Genomic DNA, 20,569 nt, shown 5'->3' on the forward strand with positions numbered 1-20,569 from the left:
ACCTAGAGTGACATTTGGTTCAGTTTCTGCTGCCTTAAGTGATATTTACAGCTATGAGCAGCTACGGAAGCAATAGTAGAACTTAAAGTTACTTTCGGAACCCCTAAAGCACTACTGTACAGCTAACAGTTGCAAAATAGGCTGCTATTTCCACCAGTGTGCTAGTTGGGTACTTATCGGTCAGTAGTTTCAGAATAAATAAATTGTTACATTAATATATATATGTAGATTAACAGATAAACATATAAGGGTGCGTCCACATCTGGCGAATGCGCCGCGAATGCGCAGCACGCGAGCCGATCGCGAGCTGTCCGCGAGCTGCGCGCGTGCAGTCACTGCAATAGTTCGGTGCGCCTCTTTAGCGCAACTCACGCAAGGCTCGTATAGAGCGCGCGAGCGGCGCGCGAGCGGCGCGCGAGCGGCGCGCGATCTGCGCGCAATCAGTTCTTGCCCTTACAGTTCCGTATATTGGCTCAGTACTATCGAAGATGTCAGACGTCGCGCGCCGCCTGCGCGCCGCTCGCGTGCGGCGCTTAAGTCGCGCGCGAGCTGCGCGCGGGCGGCGCAGAAGCGGCGCACGAACAAAAATGCACGCGCGCAGCTCGCGGACAGCTCGCGATCGGCTCGCGTGCTGCGCATTCGCGGCGCATTCGCCAGATGTGGACGCACCCTAATACAGTACATACATACTTCTTATAGAAATATGAAAGGAGGTTGCAAACTTTTTTCTCAAGTCGTTTTTTTTAACACAATTCGCTTACACGTGGTAGTGACCGAATTTCCAGCGTGCTGATAAAAAACACGTAATAGATAGAAGTTGAATATCCCTCTAAACCTTTGACCTTTTTGCAAAATTACTCAAAAACTTATGAAAAAACATCGCAGCGTCCCCATTTTTGGTTGGAAGATAAGAATTTTTTTTTTTGTTTTCGGTTTTTGGAAACAATCGGCTCTTTCTTATTGGGGTGACATGATGTCAGAATTTTTGAGTTCCGACTATAGATATGTTAAAATTACAGCCAGGAGCCCACCAGTTTAACGTGCGTTCCAAAACACGGAGGAACTCGTCATGGCAAGATGGTCACCAATCGACAGTCTGACCTCACCAAGCGTTGCTTAACTCTATGATCAATCGACCCGTGAGACTGTTGCTTAGCAACGAGCTCCTCTAACACTAGTACGACACGACATAATTTGCAATATTAACTTATTTAGCAAAATCAGTAGATAAAGATTTAGAAACTTATTATCTTCGAGCGAACTTAATTGGCCTTAATTCAATATTTTAAAGTCACGGCCAGTAGTCCGGTACTCTAAAAAGATTGTGTTGTAATCTTGAAAGACTACTAGCCTCTAAAATCCGGGTGTTACATACTTTTTCTAAACTATCTTGATATTATTACCTACTTATAATAAGTACCGTTGAAGGTACGGGAATCGCCGAAGCATTTTATAGTCCTCTAGCCGATTTCTCGCGGTTTCACCCGCGTCCTTTGGGAACTGCTACCCGTACTGGGATAAAATATAGTCTATGTTACTCGGGAAGAATCTAGCTTTCCAACTGTCAACGAATTTTCCAAATCGGTTCAGTATTTTCGAGCCTTTACATTACATACAACAAACAAAAAAATCTTCTCTAATATTTAGATTAGTGTAGACTAAGAATTACTGACCGGTTAGATTTTTATCAGATATTGATGACACTTAAAACCTGAGATGAATATTAGTAAGTTCCCTTAATAGTCATAAAAATCGCAACCAAAATTGACCATCTACTTACAAAAGAGAGCCACAAAATTTCTTATCGCGATTCAAAGAATTTGGAGCGTATAATAATTTTTGTGATTATTTTCGCTGTCACTGCACGTGGCGGTCAGAGGTCTTGAAGGCAGTTCGGCTATTGCTCCAGACCCACAAATTTTATCTCGAGAAAGAATTGAGGTGACCGCTCGAAATGAACTCACTACCACGTGTAAGTTGACGTAATATTCCGACTTATCGCTTAACTGAGAATTTTTTGCTTCTTGCTGATTAAGCGACGGTTTTTGGGTGGGCAATTATCTAGTCTAAATCTTGAATAATAATTGTTTGAAACGACGGCTGTTCTCATTTAAGGAGATCAGTCAGCTGCGTAGGACATGTTATAGTGCACAAGCATTTGCTTGGGCACAGGTGCACTCCCTATTCCTTCACTTTCATAACCCGATGGGACGACAATCCATCGCGACCGCCGGAAGACCAGGACCGACCTTTACTTGCTGTGGGACTCCAGTAAAGAAAGGGGGCGTCCAAAGAAACGGTAGATGGATGGTGTGAAAGTCAACATGATTATAGTTCGGCCATTCAGAGAATGCGTTCCTGACACGTCGCGATTGAACTGACGACGTAACTTTGCAATGGCGTTGCAGTTACGATAAAAATATTTTTGCTGGTTGTTTACCGTTTTAACAATTGAGGAGCATTAAAACAACATTATTATATCAATAATCAATGAATGTTATTACGTCGTCAGTTCAATCGCGACGTGTCAGGAACGCATTCTCTGAATGGCCGAACTATAGAAAAACAGTTACTTGTGAGGTGACGGCAGATAGAAGAATATGGAAGATGAACACATGCTATCCCAAATAAAATTGGAATAAGGATGGCAGGAGGATAATGATTATCTTTTTTTTTTATCGACGTCAAAAATCATCAAATCATCAAATCATCATCAAAATCCCGCTGTGGGTCAGCAGCGGTGAGGGAGTGTCAGACTCTTACTGACTAAAACCCGTCGTGTTCCGTCGTAGGCCTTTTATTTACCAGGGCCGTGGTAACTCTTTCGAACAATCCCGCAGCCCCGGCAGACCTTGGCCCTGTTGGGCCCCGCTGGGGATGATGATTGTCTTTACACAAAACACTTATCATTCAGAATTTCAGATCCATTCGAGTAGACTGGAAATCGACCATAATTTATAAAAGTCTAAAATTATATTTTGGCTTACTTTAAATATTAAATTTTTGTGAATCATGGCACATATCAATTAAATTCGTTCCAAGATTGGTATCAACAATTTTTGCGTCCATAAACAAGTTTCTTTTTTTTTAATTCTATGATGGCTTCTTTTAAATGTTTACCGTTTGACGTCATAAGGAGTTCTATATCAATGATTTATGGCTATTAATGGGAGTGTGTGAATATCTTTTACAGTGTGGTTAGCAAACCTTGAAGGTTGAAGGTTTAGTTCACATCTTGAGAGGGCTATTTCACGTGCCTGTATCATCCCGATAGGAAAGTAAGGGTAAAAATAAATCCAGGGTGTTAACTAAAGGAACTAGATTTCCGAAAAACTTTCAGTGTGTGATAGCCCATTAATTGAGGAACATAGGCTATATTTTGTCTGGGTACGGGAATTACTAATGGCTATTAGGTACCTACTGTACGCGGATGCGTCAGTAAAATGAAATCGATTCAGTAGTTTCGGAGCCTTTATAAACAATGATCCTCTTTATTACGTAGATTAGAAATTACGTAGATGAAAATTCGTATCCCTGTTAAATAACCATGGAGTTTCTTGCCCGTTCTTCTCCATAGGAAGCTACTTTTGGAATGGGCAACTAGAATCAAACTTAGTTATATTTTTGACGTTCATAAGTGCTTGTAAAGGCCAAAAATGAAATAAATGATTTGACGTTGACTTTGAATAGTTAAAAACTGTGAAAGTAATGGAGAAGGTTATAGATTTATTTGTATATACATAGCTCTTTCAAAGATTACTTTGTTTCTTCAATTTTTAAAACACGTCAGTGTGAAATCCAATTACTTATATTCATTTGTTTTTATTACAGTCCGAAAATAGAGAGGCCTATTTTGATTCTAAATACAGTACAAAGTTTGCCATTGACGTACTCAAACGTGTTTTAACTATGCCAAGCTATTGAAACCAGTTAACTAAAACTGCCAAAACTACGTCATTCGAACGAGTTATTTTTTAATTGGTAAATCCTTTTTAAGATTCCGTAGAGTGAGGGCGTTAGATAACATAGCTACTTTTTTTTTACCTTTAGAATAAATAGGTTTTATGTGAGTTTGCTAAAAAACTTTTTTTTCTTAGCCCGTACTGTCCCACTGCTGGGCAAAGGCCTCCCCATTTTCGCCTCCACACCTCTCGATCTTTTGAGTCCTCCCACCAATCAGGGTTTTAGGCATCCAGGTCACCCCGCCATCTTAAAAAACTTAGTTTAAAAAAACGAGTAAAATAAAAGTCGTACCTACTTGGTTTTCCAAACACGGAATTAAAAGCTCTATTTTTAATAAAAATCACGTCATCATGACCGTTCAAATGTTTTTTACATACATTTTTGAATTCCTTTGTACCTACGTCAATAAATCAAAAAGTTGCTAGCCAAGATTTCAAATTGTTGTAAAAAACTACTTTTGACTATTAAGTAGGTATGCGGTTTTTGGGTACGGGGCAAAGGGCAAATTTCAAAAATTGGTAAATACCGAAATAGATTTTGTATTTTTATACCTACTTGGCAGTCGTTATGGGTAGAAGCCAGAAAGTCTGATAGCCAGTTTAAAAAGAGGTCTGAGGTTGCCCGGGTAACTGGGTTGAGGAGGTCAGATAGGCAGTCGCTTCTTGTACAACACTGGTACTCGGCTGCATCCGATTAAACTGGATGCCGACCCCAACATAGTTGGGAAAAGGCTACTGCCTAGACAGATAATGCTTGCCCGATTTTACAAGTAATTGTATTATAGGTTGAAGCAGTTATAAGTTGCTAATTTGAAGTGGCAAACTTATTTGCCATTGTGTAAGTATTTTGAGGTAAAACATTGAAACAAAAAAAAATGTTGTTTGCAGAATTAATGGTTTTAAAAACAATAATATTGTGATGTTTACACGATAAAAATTGACTGCGCAAATTGTTTTTTCCAAGGGTTGTAGGTCAAATGGAACCATCGCTTATGTATCAATAAACAAATGACATAACGAATAAATAAGGTAGCCTATATTTTTATTTATGACTAGCTTCCGCCAGCGGCTTCGCCCGCTTGGTGTGTTTGTAAAAAGTAGCCATGTGTTAATCCAGGGTATCACCCATCTATATACCAAATTTCAATCAAATCGGTCCAGCGGTTTTTGCGTGATTGAATAACAAACATACATCCATACATTCTCACAAACTTTCGCATTTATAATATAAGTAGGATAAGTATCTATACCTATATATATATATCCCTGGATAAGTATATATCCCTGGATGGGCGATGGGGAAGAAAACTGTCTCTAAGATAAAGATAATTTATTTGTAAAAACGAGTACCTATATAGATCAAATTATATAGTTAAGTATATGAAGTAATGTAAGTAGAGTTACCAACTTTTTTTTACAAGAAATAACGTATATTCAGGTCTATGAAGATTATTAAACAGTATTTTAGCAAAACAAACAGTATTTATTTATTATTTTTAAATACATATTTTTTGGAGCTTCTAAATGTAAAGGCTGATTTACATTGAGTCAGTAACTGACGTCAGTGCAGGCGCCGAAAACTGACGCGTGCTATTTACACGAAGTCAGTGTTTCGTCAGTAGTCGAGGATATTTCTTTTGGTGTACACACGTTCGTAAAGTCAGTGCGGAAAAACGAATTCTCGAAAACAGCAAAAAATAAAAGTTAATAATTTGTTAAGAAAATGTACCTCAGTAATGATGCAAGAACTAAGTGATATGTGTGAAGAAGAGATATCTAAAGAGAAACGAATTTGGATTAGAAAATGGATAGAGGACAGAGACATAACTGGGGGTTCTCTGTTGTTAACCCAGTTGAGAACTGAAGATCCTAAAGAATACAAACTGGCTTTAAGAATGACGCCAAAAAACTTTGACGATTTGCTTATGTTATTATCAGGCTCTGTTCAGCGTCAAGACACATTTATGAGAGACGCCTTGCCAGCCAAAGTGAAACTCGAAATTACGCTGACATTTTTAGCTTCTGGAATGTCCTTTCGAAATGAGGAAGCGTGGTCCTTATTCAATAGAGCGGCAGCGACTGACTTCACTGACTTGGGCGTATTTACACGCGGTCAGTACCACTGGCGCGGGTGGAGGGGGAGCGAACTCGTATATTGAAGTCAGTACTGACGTGTCAGTACTGTACTGACTTCACATCAATTTACACGATGGCAGTGCCGGGTCAGCACTGACTTGTCAGTGGACTGACGTCAGTTACTGACTCAATGTAAATCAGCCATAAAGGCTGATTTACATTGAGTCAGTAACTGACGTCAGTGTAGGCGCCGAAAACTGACGCGTGCTATTTACACGAAGTCAGTGTAGTGTCAGTGCTTCGTCAGTAGTACTGTACTGACTTCAAATCAATTTACACGATGGCAGTGCCGGGTCAGCACTGACTTGTCAGTGGACTGACGTCAGTTACTGACTCAATGTAAATCAGCCATAACACATAATAATGTGGCTGCATTTTGATGCTGAAAACAGTATTTTGTATACTTTTTTTTGTTAAACAGTAAAAAGTATAATTTAGTGAAAAACAGTAGAATACTGTTTAAAACAGTATAGTTGGCAACCCTAAATGTAAGGTCTCTATGATGCAGTGTTAATAAAATAAAATAGGAGTTTGGTGATTTGGTAAACTTGTGTAGATAATTTATTTAATGTATTTTTTTTAAGTTTTCGTCATCGTAAAATTAACAATTCGGATAATTAAATTAAAACTTAAATCCATCGACATTGATGTAGTAGGTAGGTACACGTGTCACAGATAAAAAAAAATATTATGAAATAATTTCTTTATGCTTTCTTATCTTTTGAAAATGGAACACATAACATTCTCTGTGGACTGGATTTTTTAAAGGTCGCCGCTGACACGTGTGACTAACCTAGAAAAATATCGAGTTCTCTTTTTATTCACGAAATTTTACTGATATGATGTAACCACGTGCAACGGATTAAATAACTCCCTTTTTACAGTTTTGTATTAAATTAGGCTAATTAACATTTTTCCTGGGACCGCTCGACCGCCTTTTTGGTTTACTTTTTGAACGCGCGACTGTTCTGAAGTTAATAAAATTATTATTATGTATACATCCAGAGAACAACAAACAAACATAACTGTCTGGCATAATGATAAAAGCCGTTAATTTTCAGTAATAAAAAAGCAAAGAACTTTTTAACTTCTTAAAAAGAGTTCTTACTCAGAAAACTCAACCTTCTTTTTCAGCAGCTATTAAAAAAAAACAATGGGTTAATCCCAACACCGTGCGACAAATAAAGAGCCAAAGTAAGAACTCGTATAAAATACCAACTCCAAAATAACATAAAAACCGGTTATAACTCGACAAGTTTATTTAAAATTGCTTATTAATGGTCGCCGGGCTAAAAATAGCTACACAAAATGTTAGCTTTCTAATTTTGGCTCGCTTACATCATTCAACTGTTCAAAATACCTACAGTCGACCAAAAAACCGAATAAAAACATTGATTGATAAAAAAAACTTGTTTCTTTTTTGTAACTTTGTCTGTTACTGTACAGGTTTGTAGCAGAAGGTAAACTTCGTTAAAGACGCTCTTTAAAAGTAGGTAAAATCTACTGATATGTCTGCGGGACTATTAGCGAGAGTTACCTTACCGCGGCCCTGGTGCATAAAGGTGGAACATGGTGGGCTTTAGTCAAGTTTAAGGATCTGACACTCCTTCGCGCTGCACCCACAGCGGGAGGGGTTCAATTTGATAATTTCGCATCAAAAAGTAGGATTTTCCGATGGTTAATCATAAAATTTTCATCTATCCCTACGTATATATTTTTTACAGGACCAAAATACTCTCCTTTTCTTCCAGGGCCGAGAGAGAGACATAGAGCTCATCATACAGACAGCAAGCCATTTTGCGTGAATACAACATTATCCCTTGTTGCTGTTATTTTCAATCAAAATACAATGATTATTTATTATTTCTAACTTAAATTATCAGAAAAATTCTGTTGAAGTCGTTTTACCCGATGTACTTTTATAAAATTCCAGGCTTAATGCAAACTTCAGCACAATTATTTGAAGTAAACCTTCTTTATCTTCAATCTTAGTACAAACACTTGGTAAAGAACATTGGCCGTACTTTGATCTTTTATGATATTTTGACGCGGTTCCGATCTAAATATAGAGGCACGGGGAACCGTGGGATTTTCCTCGTCAGAAGTTTCAGAAATGGATCAAGGGGTAACTTAGGTATCCACTTTTGTTTTGTCAAAAGTTTGTAAAAGGGTAAATACTCGTGTTGGTATTATACATACCATTTTTGCTTTAAATATGATGAGGAAAATTGTTATAAAAACTAAACGCAACCAAAAATAAGCGATTCATTAAAATAAAAATAGTTGCATCACTAACTTCGATTTTGAGTTGCACTAAAAACAAATCAAATAAAAAGCCGGCCATGGACGCCGGTATAAATACCAAATACTTTCAAAAAACGCAACATTGCGTCAGCCGATGTTTTTTTGAACGACCTTTTTGCGTTTTTGGCTGACTGATTTCCATCATTTGTTATTTTAATAAAAAAATAAGCAGCCGTTGTAGGCCGAATTGGTAACTTTTTGATCGCAATTCGTTGTAACGCAACTTAGACGATTTTCTTTTCAATCGCCTTTTGAGAGAACTACTTTCTGAAATTCACCTCCGTTAGTGAGTTGGGTATTAAAACTCCGGATCACTCTTCCGTCATCTTCAGTCTTTTTTTCAGGTTTCACTCTGTTTCGACTCAAAATTAATATGGCTTACATCTTCTCTTCTAACACCATCACCTTTTTATCGTGCCACTGCACTGCACTACACTTTTAGGCGTCGTCCTAATTGGCAGCGATCGCACGATGGCGCGATGCGTTTTTCATCTCACGATCTCACTATCTCACTTGCGAGGTTCAAATAGGACACTCTGATGAAATCTGTATGTTTGAACTCATCGAACGACGAGAACGCATCGTGTCATCGTACAATCGCTGTCAATTAGGACGACGTCTTAGATGAAAAACGCATCGCGCCATCGCGCGATCGCTGCCAATTAGGACAACGCCTTAGACTTATATAGGTACCTGGACTACAGTCCAGGTTTCCTCGAGATGTTTTCTTTCACCTTTAATCAGTCACTGGTCTTTAAAATATGCTTACGAAGCACTTAAGTTGCACTGGTGCTTGCCTGCCCTATATTGAACCACACACTCGTTTCTTCATCATCAACCTCGTGTCTCTTCGGTATTATGCTTCAAATATGCTAGCATTGTTACTCCTTCTCAAGAGGAATATGAGGTATAGTCTATAGTTAATATCTAAGGTAACAACTCATTAAAAAAGTACATTATAGTAGGACCTGTGGTAGTAGGTACCTGGTCGCCCATATCGCATTTACCTTGTTATTATAATACTAGCATCTGCCAGCGGTTTCACCCGCATCCCGTAGGAACCTCTGCACGAATCCGGATAAAAAGTAGCCTATAGCCTTCCTCGATAAATGGGCTATCTAACACCGAAAGAATTGTTCAAATCGGACCAGTAGTTCCTGAGATTAGCGCGTTCAAACAAACAAACAAACTCTTCAGCTTTATAATATTAGTATAGATTATGGGCTATTATGGTAAGTTTACTAGTTTTTTAATATGTAGTCGTTTACCTACTTTCATACTGTACGACATCACAGTACCTAATATTGACCGTCGTTTCTTTCTTTACGTTAGCGTAAGCCGATCAGTTTTTATTAATAACTAGTATAATAAGGTTGATCTTACTGGTTTGAGACAACGCCCTTTTTGAGTACTCGTACCTGCCCGCTTATACATACGAGGTTTTGCAAAAAAAAGATTTTTCTAATCATTCACGAAGTACTAAGATGATAATCTGCTTCGATAATATTATTTTTAATTACAGTTTACTATTTCAGGATTTTGATGAAACTGGCAGTAGTAACATAGCATAGGGACAGGTTTGGTATCAAGAATCTATACCTACTAATATTATAAAGCTGAAGAGTTTGTTTGTTTGTTTGAACGCGCTAATCTCAGGAACTACTGGTCCGATTTGAACAATTCTTTCGGTGTTAGATAGCCCATTTATCGAGGAAGGCTATAGGCTACTTTTTATTCGGGTTCGTGCAGAGGTTCCCACAGGATGCGGGTGAAACCGCTGGCAGAAGCTAGTACCAAATATTATCTACCCACGCTTCCAAATTTGCTTACCTACCTGGGCCCCGATTCTCCTAAGTTAATAATGTCAAAATCGAATCGCAATATGATCGTAATAGCAGTTTTAACCATATCGGGCATTCTGCTACTAATAAAAGACCAATCGTATTCGATTGACATTTGATTGGTGTGCGATTGGTCTGCTATTTTGATGATTTTGGTCTATACGGTAGTTTGCTGTACAATCATTTTGCAATCGTAAATCATTTGCAGACAAAATGATTCATTATTGAATGACAGAAAAGGATAAAAAGGCTTATTTCAAAGAAAAAATAGCGGAATGCCACATACGCTTCAATCGTAATCGAGTCGGGATTGGATCTCAGTCGAATCGAGTCGAACGTGAATCGAAGGTCGCTTAAGTAAAATTACGAGAATCGGGCCACTGCTCTACAATTACTTACCTACAATTAAGTAAGTACTTTTCCACTAGGTATTTAATCTGTCCTAATATTACAGGGTTATTTCTTCAAAATACGACCTTAGAATTGTAGTTTAAACTCATTGGTTAACTTTCAAAACTAACCAGGTTTGTATTGCGTCACTAGTTTTTGTAGCACGTTTTGAGTATTATTCCGTCAGTTAGAGGCCGTTGGAATATTTCTATACGGAAAGCGTCGGGCACCTACTAATGAGATTTTAGGCGCGTTTTCCTAGTAAGCAATTTGAGTAACTAGTAGGTCTAATTTTGTGATAATGTTTTGTTTTGTCAGAACAGAGGAGGTAATTAGGTAGGTATCTACATAGAATAAAACTAAGAATAGTAGGTACCTACCTATTTTTGATTATCTTGGTCACAGAATAACAAAATGCAGTTCTTTTCTGTGTAAATTGGACTACTGTCTGTCCAAATAACTACATATTTTTAAACATGTACTTACTATTGATGAACATTGTCATAAATAGTTCTTTTTGTCTCAGAATTACCTACCATCAAAGGGTCCAGCTTCGTTGACCTTAGCGCAGTCCTGGATTTATGAATAGGCCGTACAGGCCGCGGCCTAGGGGCGGCAGATTTCAGAAGATAAAAATTAAACACGTCCACTGATTTTATCATGGTTTTTTATTAGTATTTGACATAGTTTAGAGAGGGAATGGGATGCCGTCGCGGAACGACAGAGTTCGCACCTATCGCGTTGTTCCACGAGCTAAAAAAAAGGTCCCCGAATGATAAGAAATGTCCTGAATGTCTGACAACCCAGACTAACTGAAAGGTAACGTGTTTCAAAGTTACCTGAGTTGAAGAAGTCAGCTGCAAAGGTGCAACCGATAACATTGGAAGCAAACCGACTTTAGAATAAATGGAACGTTTTCCAAATGTTTATTTTCTATATCTGAATAGCAATTTTTTTTTTCGCAGATTTTTTGATAATTTAGGAAACTGCGACATATAGGTATTTAAGGGTGGAAAAACTTCAGCAAATTTTTAAGTGCCGCCATCTAGCGTTCGTCTCATGAACTAATAAGTGGAGTATAGTAGCGACACCTGTGTTGCTTGATGTCATTTTCTTGGCTATTTTCGGCAGTTCGCGAGGTTATAAGAAGCTTGCCTATTTACTTGGTTAACTGGATATCGAAAACGTTTTCATCAATAAGAAGCGACGATAATAGGTATCCAACGTTTACCACTCCTATTTCATCCTAATACAGAAAGTTGTTTAGTTTTTATTAGTTAGGCAAATAGTACTTCTCTTGGCAAACTAGTTAAAGCTGGAACCACTATAGTTCGGCCATTCAGAGAATGCGTTCCTGACACGTCGCGATTGAACTGACGACGTAACTACATTCATTGATTATTGATATAATAATGTTGTTTTAATGCTCCTCAATTGTTAAAACGGTAAACAACCAGCAAAAATATTTTTATCGTAACTGCAACGCCATTGCAAAGTTACGTCGTCAGTTCAATCGCGACGTGTCAGGAACGCATTCTCTGAATGGCCGAACTATAGTTATAAAATGAAGAGAAAGGGGTTGAAAAAGGGAAGAAAATAAATAAATGACGTCATCCACCAACCGTCACTTTATTATCGTACAATATAACAAATAAAATAGTTTTAAAAACCTGTGCAGGTGTTATTGGCTAATACATAGTAAATCATATTCATTTAATTAAATATAACGTATTTTTTTTAATGAGAACAAAAAATACAATGTCTTGGTTGGTTTTTTAAATAACGGGCCGCATAGTTACTACGTATGGCACTCTACACATTTGCGTTTTTTTCGTCGCACGATCGTCATAAAAATACTGTCATGTATAAAAATTATTGCAATGGACTGTCTGACGATCTTTTGCGACGGAATCTAAGTTCATGACGTACCATTCGTAGTTTTGTATGCGGCCTAAATGGTCGTGAGTGTGTGCCGTGCCCAACATTACTAAGCTTTTAGAACAGTAGTTATTTTTTGCACTGCAAAGAATAATTCTTTCTATAATAAGTTTTAAATATGCCTGGCAAAATTTTGAGGCCAAAAATGTTAAATTATTTTCAAAATTTGGGGTTTAAAGACGTGATGTTAAATAAAAATTAGGACAAAAAATAACTACTTTTTCAATAGCTTTTAGACCAACAGTTCCTTTAACAACTGAGCAACAGACAACATTAAAATAATATTATATTGCAAACTGTCAGTCTTTCTGTCTGCATGGCGGGACACTGCTTATCTTTACTGCAGAATATAGTATTGGGTTCAATCCCCAAGCAAAGCAGATTTATATTCCTTTTCTAGTACTAGAAGGACTTTATTGAGGAGGTCAGATAGGCAGTCGCTCCTTGTAAAGCGCTGGTACTCAGCTGCATCCGGTTAGACTGGAAGCCGACCCCAACATAGTTGGGAAAAAGGCTCGGAGGATGATGACTTAATAATGGTAAATAGTATGTTCACAAAACTGATACATTTAAAAAAAGAAAACTTTGTGACTTAGTTATTATTCTTTTTATACGCTCAGAAACAAAAGTTGAGTATTAATATTGAACATCCCTCACACTATCAGGTATTGTATTCAGCCTCTGTACACATACATTTCATAAAACACAGCTGAAAAGTTAATTACAAATATATATTTCCTTGCAAAAATCATTGTAAATTCCTTGTCCCATGTGACATATGTGATACACAGCGATTGTTCAACTACGAACGAACTGGGTAATTTTGATATTTAAAATTGTAATTTCACATCAATACTTATATTATAAAGCTGAAGAGTTTTTTTGAACGCGCAAATCTCAGGAACTACTGGTCCGATTTGAAAAAACATTTTTGTGTTAGATAGCCCATTTATCGAGGAAGGCTATAGACTTTTTATTCGCAGAGGTTCCCACGGTGAAATCATGAATATGATACAGTGTCCCGCCGCTACATAAGTATAAGCGCACATCGAGCGCCGTGCGACACGGCACACAGTTGCGACATTGCGACGGACGCGATTAATAGTCGTCGATGTCGTACAAGTTGTCGATCTCTTCGTCATCAAGCTGCATGGATTGGAAGTCTACCTTGTAGCGGAGAAGACCTGCGAACAAGTATATTCAAATTAGAAATATATAAAACTATATTTTTCGAAATTTCCACAAAATCTGAGGAATAATTACAGCGGTTTGACATTATTATGCTGTCAAAATGTCAAATATATTATTCTTCAGAAAAAAAATTTCAGGCGATGGAAAAATAAATAAACAAAAGCAGCATAATATAATAATTAAAAAAAAACAGGTAGGGGAGCGGGGGGCTAGTTGTAACAGGGGCAAGTAGTAACAAGCATTTTTTTCCTACAAAAAAGAAGAATATTCGTTTGATTTTCAACCTAACCTACTACGTATTACCCATTCTATCGTATACGCGCGATCAGTACCCCGCCGGACGGCGCTGGAAGCGGTGTTGTGCAGGCTCTCCGATAAAGCCAGGTAATGGACTTTTTATTGTTTATAAAAAATTGAATATCGTAGATTTCAAATTGTTTAGAAGTTGTTGATTTATACAAATACATTAAGCAATTATTTAGTTTGATTATATTAACTGGAATTTCACACCATGTAAGCGACTTTTTTTTATTAGAAGTTTTTTCAAAAAATGTCGCAGTGGGGTATGTTGTAACATTTTTACGGGGCAAGTTGTAACTTGTTACAACTTGCCCCTTATTAATTCATAAGTTTTATGGAATCACGCGGGACGTATTTAAATTCCTTCTTTTTTATGTTTTGATTACATTTTTGTTGAACTTCATTGATTTTATCTATTTCAGAATGAGAAACTATAAAAGAAAAACTGAACGTGCTTCTCAAAGCCAAGACGTTTACGAATTAGCGTCTGCTGAAGTCTTGGAAAATAAAACGAGTGTACGAAAAGCTGCACAACATTTTAATTTGTGTCATGTATCGCTATATAGATACGTGAAAAAGAAGAAGAGTGACAAATCTTTATCAGTAGGCTATGTCAAACCTAGATTGGTTTTTAAAGAGGAAGAAGAAGCTAAAATTTGTGAGTACTTGCTTACTTGTTCCAACATTTACTTTGGGTTGCTTCCTTTGGAAGTCAGAAAGTTAGCATACCAGTGTGCTGTTATGATTGAAGCAAAAAACGTTCCTCCGTCATGGAGTGAAAATGAATCAGCTGGGCCAGATTGGTTCAAAAATTTTATGGCAAGAAATCCAAGACTGTCTCTTAGGACCCCTGAAGCTACATCTCTAAGCCGCGCCACATCCTTTAATAAAACCAATGTTCAAGATTTTTTTAGAAAACTTACAGAAGTTATGGATAGGTATAAATTTACACCATCGCGAATATATAATATCGATGAAACTGGAGTGACTACAGTCCAGAAACCAAAGAAAATTGTGGCTCCAAAAGGACAAAAACAAGTAGGAGCTATTACTTCTGCTGAAAGGGGTACCCTTGTAACTCTTGTATGTGCCATTAATGCCTCAGGAAATTCTGTCCCGCCAATGTTTGTGTTTCCAAGGCTCAGATACACTGATATTTTTGTAAGATGTGGACCACCAGATTGTATTGGAGCTGGAAATTCTTCGGGGTGGATGACGGAAAAAGAATTTATTTTATTTCTGGATCATTTCATTAAGTTTGTCAAGCCGTCGGAGAATGAACCTGTCCTCCTATTACTCGACAATCATCATTCACACGTAAACATCTCAGTGGTGAAAAAAGCAAAAGAAAATCACATTATCATGCTATCATTTCCCCCCCACTGTTCACACAATCTGCAGCCGTTGGATGTTGGAGTTTATGGTCCGTTCAAGAATTACTTAAGCCGAACACAGACAGCGTGGATGCATAACAACCCAGGGAAAACTATGACCATATATGACATTCCTGGAATCGTAAAGGATTCTTTGCCATTAGCCATGAATCCTTCTAATATAATGAGTGGATTTAAAGCCACTGGAATATGGCCTCTAAATGCAGATATTTTTAAAGATTCAGATTTTGCCCCATCTTATGTAACGGACCGGCCAAATCCTGCAAGCAATGAATCAGAAACAGATATGAACATTACTGTCTCTAGCTTGACAACAAATCTCCCTAATATAGATTCATTCGATAATTGTTCCTTAGATATAAGTGTCAGTGAAATCATAAGTTCCATGGAAAATTGTGACCCAGTAACTTCAAATTTAACTAGAATTGATAATACTTTATTTACAACAGCTTTACCTGAAGGTCAACCGGAATTTGAGCCGACTCCTGGACCTTCTGGTCTTCAAAAGCAAAATGACTTCTCTCCATCTAAAATAAGACCTTACCCGAAAGCTCCACCACGAAAACTGACTAACCGCCCTCAACGTAAAAGAAAATGCTGTGTCCTCACAGACACGCCGGAGAAAGATGAGTTAGAAAAAGAACACGAAGAAAAGTTAAATAAGACAAAAAAATCAGAAGAGACAAAGAAAGGCAAGGGAAAGGGCAAAAGAACGATGACAAAAGATCGAAGGGAAAAAGATAAGATAAAGATAGTTAAAAGACAAGAGATAGAAAAAGTAAAAAAGAAAGTTCTAAATTCTGATTCGGAATCTGAAACCGAGGAATGGTTTTGTTTAGCTTGTGGGGAAACTTATGAAAATTCAAACGAGGAGTGGATACAATGCATCATGTGCAAGATGTGGGCACATGTAAAATGTGCAACAGGAAATAAGATCTCATTTGTGTGTCTCAATTGTGATTCCGATGAAGACTGATTTCATATTTTACTTACGTCAATCAAAAGGCTGATTACTTAAGAAATTTAGATATTGTTTTTATAAATGGCTGTAAACCTAAGGTAAGGTTCTTTATAATTTAAGAAAGAAAATATTTTTGTTAATTTTTTAGTATGTTTCTATAGGATGAAGAATAAAACTCTAAGTTTGGTATAACTAGGGTTTATAATGGTAAACACGCTAAATTAATCAAAAGTCTGATTACTGAAGTAGTTAAGAATATAAATGTCAATCAAAAGGCTGATTACTTAAGAAATTTAGATATGGTTTTTATAAATGGCTGTAAACCTAAAGGTTCTTTATAGTTTAAGAAAGAACATATTTTTGTTATTTTTTTATTATGTTTCTATAGGATTTAGAATAAAACTCTAAGTTTGGTATGCCTAAGGTTTATAATGGTAAACACGCTAAATTAATCAAAAGTCTGATTACTGAAATAGTTAGAATATAAATGTCAATCAAAAGGCTGATTACTTAAGAAATTTAGATATGGTTTTTATAAATGGCTGTAAACCTAAAGGTTCTTTATAGTTTAAGAAAGAACATATTTTTGTTATTTTTTTATTATGTTTCTATAGGATTTAGAATAAAACTCTAAGTTTGGTATGCCTAAGGTTTATAATGGTAAACACGCTAAATTAATCAAAGTCTGATTACTGAAGTAGTTAAGAATATAAATGGCTGTAAGCTTAAAATTCTTTCATAGCAAAGTTTAAGTAAAGAAAGTACAATTGTTATTTGTTTATTTTTGATTATTTTTCTGTTAGATTAAAAATAAAACTTTAAAGTCTAAACTTGTTTTAGCGTTTGTTAAATTTCTTAGGCTAAATATGCCAAATAAATCTTTGTAAAATATAAAACTGGTTTTCAATTCCTAATGTTACAATTTGCCCCTAGCCTGTTACAACTAGCCCCAATCACGGGGTAAGTTGTAACACTCGTCAGTTTTTTTTCAAAGCCGTTTCTACAAAAAATCATTACAGGTTTGATCAAAAATTTATTTGAAATCGATAGTTGGATAGTTGTTAATTGGAATAGTACTGTTAGATTTCATAAACATCAAAACAGTAAGCTTTCACAGCCAAGAAACGAAAAATTGTTACAACTAGCCCCCCGCTCCCCTACCGAAGTTTTGTGCAGTTCACAGTTTTCAAAGGAAAATACAGTTTTTTTTTACTGACAGACAAGAACTGTCAACAGCACCATAAAACGGTTAGACTAGATTCTTACCACAAAAACTTTTAAACATCAGTTTAAACACTAGTCTAAAAAAAGTGTCAGATTATGACGTTGAAATAAGGTCCATTTTGCAGCCCCACATTTTTTAGGTAAGTGTTTGACACATGTTTCAGTTTTTGAAGTAAGACCAATGTTTTTAAAACATGCAAAATAAAAGACATATCATATTAAATATCATACATTTTTCCTTGATATAAAGAAACTGTATCTTAGAAGTTCCATGCAAGAATTATTGAAAAAAAAAAAGCACAACACACATAAAAAAAAACAAGGTTATGTCAAAATTACCTCGTCTCCTCAGTTAGCATGTTATAAAAAGAAAATTCATTAAAAACAGGTTATATCAATTATGTTAATGACAGTTTAATTTAAATAGCTGTATGTTTAAACTTATGTATTTTTTAGTATAAATACGGCTTTTTTTTTTTTTTTTTATCGACGTAAAATCATCAAATGACCCCTCCCGCTGTGGGTTAGCAGCGGTGAGGGAGTGTCAGACTCTTACTGACTAAAATCGTCGTGTTCCGTCATAGGCCTTTTATGTACCAGGGCCGCGGTATCTCTTTCGAACAACCCGCAGCCCCGGCAGGCCTTGGCCCTGCTGGGCCCCGCTGGGGTTGCTGACATCTCTTTGAGGAGCGCGTGGAACAACGCGCGCCGTCGACACGGGTCTGTCGTCTAGAAAGACAGAGGGACGATGAGCCACCCGAACTCACCGCCCACAGACCCACAGTATAAATACGGCTGCGAAACAGATGTCTTAAGAATGAAAACATCTATAGCAAAGCTAAGAAAAACTTCAGGCTTGTTTAGATACATCAACTATTGATAAAAATAAAACAGCTTGTTAACAGAAAATATTTGTAAGAAAATTTTTATAATATCATTGTTCGATGAGTTACTTTTCTGTGTCAAAAATTCAACTGAATAATAATAATAAAAAAAACAGAATAAAATATAATAATGTCAATGATTGAGAGCTGAATGATGATCATTGATCATTCGACGACCTCTATGGCGCAATGGTCACCAAGCCGGACTGCCGAATCTGAGGTCCCGGGTTCGATTCCCGGTTCGGTCGACATTTGTGTGATGAGCATGCTTGTTGATCGTGGTCTGGGTGTTACAATATGTATTTATAAATATGTATATGTATAGCTATATGTAGTTTATCAGTTGTGTTAGCACCCATAACACAAGTTAATTAATAACTTACCATGGGGCTAACCAACCGTGTGTGAAAAGGTGTCCCGACATTATTTATTATTTATTTATTAAACAAAACTTCAAAAACTTACATTTTTATCCTTGTCATTGATTTGACTACTAGAGATAGAATTTTGGGAACGGCGGTTAGGAAATTTGTTAAAAAAGGTTAGGCATAATAATAAGAACCACATACCATTGCAAACTCTTTTATATATAAGAAAAGCATACAATCCAACTTGTATGTAACGCACGCCTTAAATTTTAACACACCCTTATTATTAACATAATTCTTAATTCCTTTTCCATAGCTCGTCATTTCTTATTGCACTAAAATTGAAACATTGTTCTTTCATTATTAATTTGAATAAAACCTTTTCGATAATTAAAAAAAGAAAAAAAAAATGTAATTACGGCCTTCTTCATATTAAATTGTTCTTAAAAAAAAAAACTTGCACATTCGTTGAATTCCAATCTTTTTTTTTAAGTTTGAAATTATTTTGGTCCTTCTCTCCAAGTTGTTCCTTTTTATAATTTAACAGTTTTCAATTTCGTAAAAAACTTTCTCCTACACTCGAAACCCCTTACAATATGCTTTTCATTATATTCCTTTATGATGAATAATAAATAAGACTGTCGTATAAACTTGTCCAGAAATATTCGACCTTATTATAAATACTTTTTTTTTTCTTTTTACTTTTAATGTCATGAAGGACTAATAAAAATGTAAAAAACGTGTATATAAAATGTAATGAGACTATGACTAGGTAAACGACCTATTTGCTTGATCTATAATGTCCTAAGTTTCCTTGTTCCGTTTTTGGGGTACTTTTTTGGATACCCATTGCTGCCAGGGTGTCTTGAAACTGCGTACAAAATTTTTGTTATGTCAATTTATGTCAAAGTGCAAACTTTCTTGTTTATAATGCTCAGAGACACAATGTTTTCAGGCAATTTTATGATAATTTTCACTGGCAACGTTATTGAAGATTATTTCTTGTGAAAAATATCGTGGTATGTCGCAGATAAAAGCATGGAATAGGTCCCCGATGGCCCTCGCAAGAGTAATTGATCTGGACGTTCATATTGAGCAGAAAAGTTTACAAAGAAGGCACTGAACAATTTAATTATGATTTTCTCCAGCAATGAAAGTAAGGAGAAACATAACAGTTTTGACAATTGTTATAATTGATACAGCGTTTGAAATTATACTTCACTGGTATAAGTCGGTTTTCAGTGGCTGTCAGGCGGATTTGAGAAACTTACACTAGGCTTGTATAAAGACGACCCTGGCAACTCGCGCTGTCATTACAAAAAAAAAACTATTGCCTACGCCTAGACTATCATACTTTCTTTCGGTTACCTGGCCAAATAGTATTACTTTGGTGAATTATTTTATTACATGTACTTGTTATTTTCGTGCAACGTTAAATGCGTAAAACATTAGTCGATTTTCAAATAGACAAACTTGTGAAAGAAAAAACTTTGCTTTTGCTGTTTATATTCTACTGGCGATTCTGATCATTTCTTGGGTCTGTGACAACGTGGCGACGCGTGGCTTGACCTATTCATAAATAGAAAGGGCAATATTTTTAATAAATTTTACCTATATTATAGTTCGGCCATTCAGAGAATGCGTTCCTGACACGTCGCGATTGAACTGACGACGTA

General features: G+C 36.5%; 2 protein-coding genes across 2 annotated transcripts in view; one reads left to right on the plus strand and one right to left on the minus strand.

Moving 5' to 3' along the window:
* Window positions 1–12,234: 12,234 nt before the first annotated feature.
* Window positions 12,235–20,569, minus strand: part of LOC124644351 (eukaryotic peptide chain release factor subunit 1) — a 36,492-nt gene continuing 28,157 nt past the window's right edge. The window contains exon 9 of the mRNA XM_047183662.1: window positions 12,235–13,755. Coding sequence (XP_047039618.1) covers window positions 13,670–13,755 — 86 coding nt within the window. The 3' untranslated portion in view covers window positions 12,235–13,669. The remainder of the gene's footprint in view (window positions 13,756–20,569) is intronic.
* Window positions 13,976–17,313, plus strand: LOC124644350. The gene is made up of 2 exons (XM_047183660.1): window positions 13,976–14,146; window positions 14,485–17,313. Exon 2 carries the CDS (start codon window positions 14,486–14,488, stop codon window positions 16,430–16,432), a length of 1,947 nt encoding a protein of 648 aa, XP_047039616.1. The 5' UTR covers window positions 13,976–14,146; window position 14,485; the 3' UTR covers window positions 16,433–17,313.

Source organism: Helicoverpa zea, chromosome 29 (genome assembly GCF_022581195.2).
Source record: "Helicoverpa zea isolate HzStark_Cry1AcR chromosome 29, ilHelZeax1.1, whole genome shotgun sequence".
Classification (NCBI taxonomy): Eukaryota; Metazoa; Arthropoda; class Insecta; order Lepidoptera; family Noctuidae; genus Helicoverpa; species Helicoverpa zea.